Here is a 9,054-nt window from a genome sequence, read left to right on the forward strand (position 1 = left end):
GGCTTTTTTTCGTGAAAATTTTTCTTCAAAACCTATCAACAAGGAATCTAATTTTGAAGATCTTGATGCAAGGAATCAAATGGTGAAAACGGTTCTAGATTTGGTTGTACGGTTTAAGAGATAAAACGTTTTAAATAAACAAATCTATGAAAAAGGTAAAAACTCCCAAGTTGTGACAAGTGATGCACATGCAGTGCGCCACTTGTCGCAACCTGTGAGATGGGAGTGATCCTTACAAAGAGTGCTCCTTAATTGGTGATTTCGAAAGACATGCGAAAGAGAGAGTGGAGAATGGGCCACAATTCCTGTCTCGGGAACACAAAAGAAGAGTGGTTCTATGGTGGGCTTTAAAATGGCCTTTGGCCCATCAAATCACCAATGATGTATAATGTTGGTTGAAGATATAAAAAGACCGTTGTGAAAAATGTAAAAACAAATATCAATTTTTCGTTTATGTGACATGCTTGGCACGTGCAGGATGGAGCACTAGGAAGGGCGTTAACTCCATGTTCGTGCATGGCAGCCGCTCGCCACATACAAAGCTCGTCTATGACCAAAACAAATGGTGTCGACTCCCACCTCTGTCTAGATCCCGCGACCAACCTCCTTCTCTCTTTCCTCATCACGCTGCCTCCATGTCTCGCAACTCCATCTAGTGTTGCCATGCACCTTTCCTGTGGAGGATACATTGCATCGCGGCCAATTCCGGCATCGAGTTCCGCATCACCGACGCGCTCATGTCGAGCTCAGGAGGATATGCAACCAATGGTGGGATGGGAGATGAGGGGTGGGCGATAACCAGTTTCGGAGTTGAGGGCCGAAACTTAAACATAGGGTTGGAAAATGGACTTCTCTAAAATATTGTTAGCGGGACAAGTTACTCGGAAGAAAAAGTACAACTGGATCTTCAACATATTTTTGTTAGCCGATGCAGTTTCCATTCGTCCTTTCACCAGTCCATGGAAGCAATGGTGCAGCTCCAAGAGGTCGACCTTTACAACTAGAATAATTGTGAATAAAAGAGCTCACAGATCTTGTATTTGTCCTCACACAACGAGCCCTTGATCATAATGTGGTGAGAACCCGTGCTACCTTGGCAATGCATGATCACATTATCACAAACATATAGAGGATCAAACAATTCGTCGTTTTCCTGCAATTGCGATGCAACATAGTACATATTTGTTGTAAAGCATTTGCACTGGTTCAGTAGTCCTTCTCTCTTTTTCCTCGGAAAAGATGGAGTGAATCTTGCACCGTAGATTCCTCTCTTTTGACCAGGGATGGAATGAATCATTGATCTTTAATCTACAGAAGAAATGAATGGTCCACAGAAGCATTTTGGTTCTCTGAGAGCGTCACTGTGACCGCGACTCCATCCGTCGTGCTCGACTTAGACGGATCATGCTTGCTCCTCAAGCATCCTGTCTGTTATCACCGTGTGATGAAGGACCAAAACAAGATGCCCTCGGGTAAATGCACAAAGTATAGTTGGAAACACAACACAGGAACAAACTGAATTTGCTGACAAACCTCGCCTGCCCCAATAATCACATTTAGTAAACTCGAGAACAATGAACACCTTGAGCAAAATCAGTGGAGGAGCCATGCTAACTAACAAAAAAAGAATATATGTAGTCTTCATGCATGGCGCCGCTTGCATCGGATGTTCCTGTAATTCATCCAGCAGCTAGCATCTATATCTAGACAGAGCAGGCACAGGCATGGCATAGCATAAACATCCATCTACAAGGAGCGGCAACCAACGATCGTCAGATGACTTGTTCCTCCTAATTAACAAGCCTGAATTATCAGTCAGCTAAGATGACTGAACCCTTGGGCTGCCGCCCTCCTTCAGCTTCACGAGCCCAGCCACGGCACTGATATTTTCACTGCAAAACATTCAATACAAAGTAATTCAAAACAGAAACAAGCGAGCTGATCCTCACAAGCGTAAGTTATGAATGGCTAAAGAGGATCAGACCGGCTGCTCATTGGGGCGCTGGCCCCCTCCTCCTTGACCTTGATCTGACAATTGTTAGGCAAGAACCGGTTAAACTGGCGGATCAGCTGGGGGTGTCCTTCTAATGCCTTTTCCATATAACTGGCCGCAGAACGAATTCTGCAAAACTAAAAGGATCACCTTTAATCCATCATAACTCAAAACAGAAAGAATTGGTGCTGTAGATGCTACTGCCCATGCATCACCGACCTACAGATCCTGAAAAAGCGCAAGAAGTTGACAAACTCCTTGTGCTTGACAGGTTGGTCTGCCAAGCTGTCGTTCACAAGCCTGACGTAATTGCCCCAGTGGCCGGTACCCTCCAGACAACGCTGGCCATTGACAATACGCAGCTTCCGTGAGCGCAGCGGCTTTGGAGCCATCCTAGTCAAGTAGTGCTTTCTTGGGATCGATCTTCACAAACAAGGCGATCAAACAGAGGAAAACATCAGAAAACAAGGACATTTGATCAGATATACAACAGACAACAGAATTTATTTGTCAAAAACTCAACGAAAATGTTAACGCCCACACGTGTGGGCGTTAGCCAACTCGTCCACACACCTCAATCACTGTCCAGTAACTTCTGCACGAATCTTGGCACGAATTAGCTGATTTTGTATGCCACGTAGGACAACTCGCGTGTGTGGTGTGTGAGAGAGGTCGCCCACACATCCGTTTTACCACACGGAGGGGCCGGTGTGTGGGCGTTTAGCAGTTCGCCCACACACCAGTTTTTCAGTCACGCACAAGGGCTGGTGTGTGGGCGTTTGCCATCTCGCCCACACACCCGCCTCCTCTCCCACACCCAAGCTGCCAGTTGCCATGCGTTTTGCAGTGTACATGGCAACTGCCCTAGTATGATTGCAAGCAGATGGCAACTCTCTTTTTTTTACCCGAACATGTCAGTTGCCATATCTTTTGCATGGTACATGGCAAACTGCCCTAGCGTGCACGTAAGCAGATGGCAACTCTTTCTTTTTAAATGGCAACTGCCCTAGCGTGCTTGTGAGCACATGACAACTCTCTCTTTTACCCGAACATGTTTTTTGCCATGCCTTTTTTTGTAGCGCTACATGGCAACTGTCTAGTGTTAGTAGGTGGCAACTCCTAAAGTTTTGAAATCATGGCAACTGCAGTAGACCAGACCACACATGGCAACAGCTGTAGTTGTCCAAAAAATGGCAATCTGGAACTTTGACCTGAGATGGCAACTGCAGTTCAGCAAACATGGCAACTGTAGTTGTCCGAGATGGCAACCGTAGTTCAACGACATGGCAACTGCACTTAAACGAACATGGACGAGGGTCCGGCCCATGGCAACTGCGGGGCGCGCGGTAAAGTGTCACGTGAGGCGTGCGGGACCACGAGGTACGAGGCCTGACGTACCGGGCGTGTGGGCGTTATCTATTTCGCCCACACGCACGCGTGTAAGAGGGACCGGGAGGGGAAAAAAGAGGCGTGTGGGCGCTAATTGTTTTGCCAACACACAGACGTGTGAGCTGGTCTTCTTAGGCACGACACAGAACGTGTGGGCAGATTCCTTAACGCCCACACGTGTGGCAGTTATCGGCATCCAAACTCAAAATGCGACAAGTCAACTGCTGCTTGCATGAGAAAATCAGAAAGAACAGTTGCTTTAAAGCGTGTTCTGTTTTTTGTATTAACGATATGCAGAAAACACTTGCTGTTGCCTGTTTGCTTACTTTCTATAACAGGGTACACAGTAATCTCCTCGATTGACAAGATATCAGGATCATGAAACATGTATTCATTACTTTCTGCCACAAACATCAGACTATCTATTGACAATAATGTGGTCTCTCTACCATCTCTGTTTGTATGTACTTTTTCCAATTGGGTTTCCACACACACACACACTTCATATATGTGAACCGATGTAATTAATTTCGTTAGCCCATCTGAGTTAAATTACTACCCGATTGTTTCACCTCTCTGAGGAAGGAGAGAGAGTTCTACATACGATAGAATTCATTGGGGTGGGCCAACAATCTGAATTTGACAAAAAAATGGAGTTGGGTCTTTCAAAGGTATTGGAGGGAGTACACGCTCTGCAAACCACATTATAAAAAGTAAACTATGCAGCAGAAATTGAGTACTTACTGACAAATAATAAATTTATTATTGCCGTGGGACTTCCTGAGAGGATTTATGCTTCTCTTGGGCCTCCAGAGAGGATTTTGAACTTGATTATTGCTTCTACTCTGCCCATCATCACCACTTCTACTCTGCTCATCACAATTGTCATCGCTTCTACTTTGCTCATCGCCATCATCATCACTTTCACTCTGCTCGTCACCATCCTCATCACTTCCATTCTGCACATCATCATCCTCAACACTTTCACTCTGCTCATCATCCTAATTAGCAAATAGATTGGTTAGTTAAAGCCCACAAGAAAAACTCATAAGAGACCAATAAATGGAAAACATTATAAGAAAACAAAGTCTGAATCATTTCAAAGGTAGTGTTGAAAATCAGGATAAGCAAATCCTGGAAATCAGAACTCAAGTTGTTCGTACTGCAACAAGATGAGAGACCTTGCCCTAGAAATTTGGTACCATGCGAGCCGGTCGCTAACACCCTCACACCCGCCAAGAGTGAGTCGAGAGACAGGTGAGGTCATATTTTTTACATGGGTGGGTGAATATGGAGGAAGCACAAAATACACGAGTGGGGGAAGGGAGGGGGTAATGCTAAGAAAAAAGCTCCATGCAGCAGGAGATACAAGGTTATGCTATCTACTTCATCTTCTCCCACTAAGATTCAGATCGGGAATGTAGCACCTGATATGTAGCCCTTTTCAAAGAAGACAATTCAAGCAGACAGCCTAAAGAATTTGGGTGATTACAATCATATTTAACGGCAGGGGGGAGGGGGGCTAAAGAACACCCAGGAAAAAGACTTTTTATGATGCACAAGAGATATTTACCTCATGATCAGACAACATGAGGCCATTCTTGGCAAGTAGGGAATCTGGATTAAAATCACATTTAATAAAGCAGGTTTACTTAGTGAACTGCACATAGCAATGTCTCTCCATTGACTATACACAAATGTCAAGGCATGGACATTAAACAAATTTATTATATATCCTATATAGACAAACCCCACTAGCATTAATAGCTGTTTTTCTGCTCTCAAAATGGGCCCTAACAGTGGGTGTGTGCGTGGGAGGGGGCATCTAACGGTAAGAAAAATGGTCCATGCGGCAAGCCATACATATGATTATGAGGGTTGACTACTTCACTCTCGCTCTAGGATCAGATCTGATAGCCAAGAATGGCCTGGAGCTGGTATGTAGCCTCCCAACAGAAGACAAATCGTGCAAGCATCCTTTCAATTATTTTGGATGCATATTGTCAAAGTACTCCCTCTGTAAACTAATATAAGAGCGTTTAGATCACTACTTTAGTATTCTAAACGCTCTTATATTACTTTACGGAGGGAGTATATTGTACCACCTCTCCCCATCAGCTTAGGCTTTTGGGTGAGTTGGTCGGTACATGTAACTTAAGTCATATACCATTACCCAGGATTATTATATGATTCTTGGTGTAAAGGAAAACAAGTCTTTTTATTTATGCATATTAGCAAAACGCTATGATCACACAGCACGAGGTCATCAACTAACTTGCAAACAGTAAATTTGGATTAAAAATTGATCAATGTTATGATTGATCAAGCAGATTTACTTAGCAAACTGGACATGGCATTGTCCATTGACTATATGTGTATAGAAAGTCAGGCCACTAAATAAATAAATAAAGGAAACAAGGTTCACTGTGTGAGCCAAGCCACACAATTGCAAACGTAATACTTACATTTGAAGTCGAGGAGACACGCCTGCGCTTCTGATTAGCTTCATCTTGCCCATCATTAATTGTTTGGATCTCATCATCTTTCTCCATGACCAAGGATTGCATTTCCCGTAGCTTCTTTTCAGCAGCAACAACTTCTGCTCGCAATCTGTCAATCTCATCATCCTTCTTTTGGGCCGCCGCCTTAAGATCATCCACGCTCTGCTGAAGCTTTTGAGCTATCTGTAGCTTCTTTTCGGCAGCAACAGCTTCTGCTCGCAATCTGCTAATCTCATCGTCCTTCTTTTGGGCCGACACTTTAAGATCATCTACACTCCGCTGAAGCTTTTGAGCTGCTTCAGTAGTTTGTGCTGCCTCCCCGTTCTTGTTCCTAAGAAGCACACCATAGGCTTTTCGCATTACAACCAACTGGTTACGTGCACGTTCCTTTTCTGAGAGTAATGTAGAAACTTCCATGTCCTTCTGTGAGCTCAGAGTCTCGTAAGCTCGCTTTAGTTTTCTTAGCTCCGTGCTTAAATCACTTGCAACGCATGCCTGATCCACAGTGTTCTGACTGAGTCTTGCCTTTGGTTACACAAAACAACTATCGTGTTAATCAACGAGATGTGCAAGCTTGGCTGCATGTTTTGAGTTATGCAGCTCAGGGGGGTAAGTACCTTAGAGTTGGGGGTTTCTGCACAAATTCTGGAATCCTCCATGTCGACATCTCTGAGTTCTAAATTGAACGCAGAAGGCAATGGCGATCAGTAGCAACACAAATTGGTGCTCCACTGGAAAATCAATCTTCATTTAACAAAATAAAAAGGAAAAAAATGGTATTCAGTTCATCTAAGTCAACAGTTTCTCTTGGGCGCTGCCAACAAAAATCAACAATTCGGCGCCGCATAAACAGGCAGAAACTGGAGAAAAGGGAAGAAAATCCCTAAGAAATCTAGTGATGTAAGCGACAAGTGGGGAAATGTGCAAGATTTCCACCTCCTGAAATATGCTGACATGAACAACAGGGATTAAAACAAGAAGCGAAGGTTTCTCACCGGCGAGCTTCTGGTTGGCACCCAGAATCAGATCCACGTAGGCCGCCTCCCACCTCATCCTCCTGTCCGCATCCGCCTTCCTTCCGCAACAACACCAGCTAGCATCAGGAGAGATCGAAACCCAGAGAGGAATGGGGGAGGGAGACAGCAATTATCGATTGAATCACCTGGCGCACTTCCTGCAGCTTCTTGGTAGCGTCGTCGGCTTCTGCTCGCAATCTCTCGATCTCGGCGTCCTTCTCCCGCGCCGCCGCTTGCAGCTCCTCCACGCTCCGCTGGAGCCTCCGCGCCGCCTCCCAGGACTCGCGCTGGACCTTGCTGGCTGCCTCCAGGCGCGCGCGGTCGGCGGCGAGAGCCTCAGCCTGCGCCTGGACCTGGGCTGCCACTCGGCGCTCCCGCCGCCGCCGTCACCGTCGCCATCGGCCATGAGTGAGGGTGAAGATGACGGGCCGCAGCTGCCATTCAGTTTCAGGACCGCAGAAGAAGAATGCTTCCTTGGTGGGCTTTAACATTCCTTCCAGCCCACCAAATCAGCTCCAGATGCTGTGTTTGTTGAAAAAACTGTAAAAAGAGCACAGTGAAAATATATATATTTTGAATTGTTTGGATTGCTAATGCTATACTATGTAGTTATATTTTTTGAGGGAAGCCCTGTTATTTTCACTTACAAGTCCAATTTTTTTTATTTCAATGCACTATTTTCTATGACGCCATGAGTTTACAAACTGGATGCTGGCATTTTAGAGGGCTTTTACAATATCCGTAGATCATCCAACTATCATCTTTTGTAGTTTCTCTCTTTCGTTAGTAATATTTTATAACAAATTTTCAACTACCATGTGTAATTCCCTCAAAAAAAATACTACCATTCGTAACGATTATATTTCTAACAGCGACCCTAGCGGTTGGACTCATGGCCCCGTTGTCCAGCGGGCTATCATCCAAGTTTGGACAATGTCAAGAGGATTTTAGAGAAGGGGGAAACACTTATAGCATACGTCTGATAAGAATCCAATGTCAGATCAGTCACGCACGGTCCATGCCACATTACATTCGATGGCCGAGATGTACCCAATATAAACCCATTTTGACATAGCGGCCTACGCATAATTCCATAATTCCTCATTGTTTTCTGTTCCCCGAAATACCATACCATTGTGCCCTCGTCATTTAAAATACATGTTTTTGAACATTTTCCCAATTACATGTTAAACATTTTAATAAAATTCTAAACATTTGTTTTAATGATAAAAAAGGTTTATTTAACTATGTAAATATATTTTTTACATTGCATAAACATTTTTTAATACTCATGAAAAATAATTAAGTGTAACATACATTTCCTTTGAATGGTATGAAACATTTTTTTTGAATTTCTTTTAATTGTATAAACATTATTACAAAGATTCGCATACATTTTATAAAATGCATGAATATTTTTAAAACTTGGAAACTTTTTAATGGTTTTGACATCTTTGAGAATTACGCTCAAATCATTTTACACCACGTAAACATTTACACCAGTTAAGAAAAATAACTAAATTATTTCTCAGAATATATGTATTTATAATGTCTAAAAATAAAGAAAAACAAAAGAAACTGATGAACTGACGCTACTCGGCCGGGTCCACTTAGCATGCCTAAAAAAAGGCATACCTTGTCTCGCTACAAGGAAGACAAAGATGCGCTCAATCTTTCGTACCAACCCGGAGGTGGAGATGGTGTGAAGCCAACTTATACGATGGAATATCACTACTACACTTCGTGGTTGGTATGAGGAGAGGAAGAGAACACAAGTCATTTTCTTAAAAAAAAATGGTCGACACAACAGGCCCTTTCTTGATCAAAGTGTGGCAAGAACCCGTGTTACCTTGTAACGCAGGATCATATTTTTACAAAAGTGTTGAGGATCAACAATTATGTCATTTTTCTACATACGTAGTGCAACATACATAATTGTTGCAAATGCATTTGATTTGTTTCAGTAATCCTTCTCTTTTTTTGTATAGAAAAGATGAATCATGCATTGTGGAATGCTCTCTTTTTACTAAGGATGGAATAATCCCAAAAGGACATGGTTCTCTGAGAGAGTTGCTACGACCACAACCTCGTCTGTCGTGCTCGACTTTTACTGGAGAGCACAAACTAGAGTCAGGAAGCACATGAACAAACTGAA

General features: G+C 43.5%; 1 protein-coding gene across 1 annotated transcript; it reads right to left on the reverse strand.

The window, feature by feature from the left end:
- Positions 1–1,507: 1,507 nt before the first annotated feature.
- LOC119314251 lies at positions 1,508–7,332 on the reverse strand. The gene is made up of 8 exons (XM_037588997.1): positions 7,046–7,332; positions 6,879–6,958; positions 6,501–6,559; positions 5,848–6,408; positions 4,127–4,383; positions 2,213–2,416; positions 1,985–2,122; positions 1,508–1,892 (listed from the first exon to the last, which is right to left on the reverse strand). Exons 1-8 carry the CDS (start codon positions 7,303–7,305, stop codon positions 1,820–1,822), a joined length of 1,632 nt encoding a protein of 543 aa, XP_037444894.1. The 5' UTR covers positions 7,306–7,332; the 3' UTR covers positions 1,508–1,819.
- Positions 7,333–9,054: the final 1,722 nt, after the last annotated feature.

This window comes from Triticum dicoccoides, chromosome 6A (assembly GCF_002162155.2).
Source record: "Triticum dicoccoides isolate Atlit2015 ecotype Zavitan chromosome 6A, WEW_v2.0, whole genome shotgun sequence".
Taxonomy (NCBI): domain Eukaryota; kingdom Viridiplantae; phylum Streptophyta; class Magnoliopsida; order Poales; family Poaceae; genus Triticum; species Triticum dicoccoides.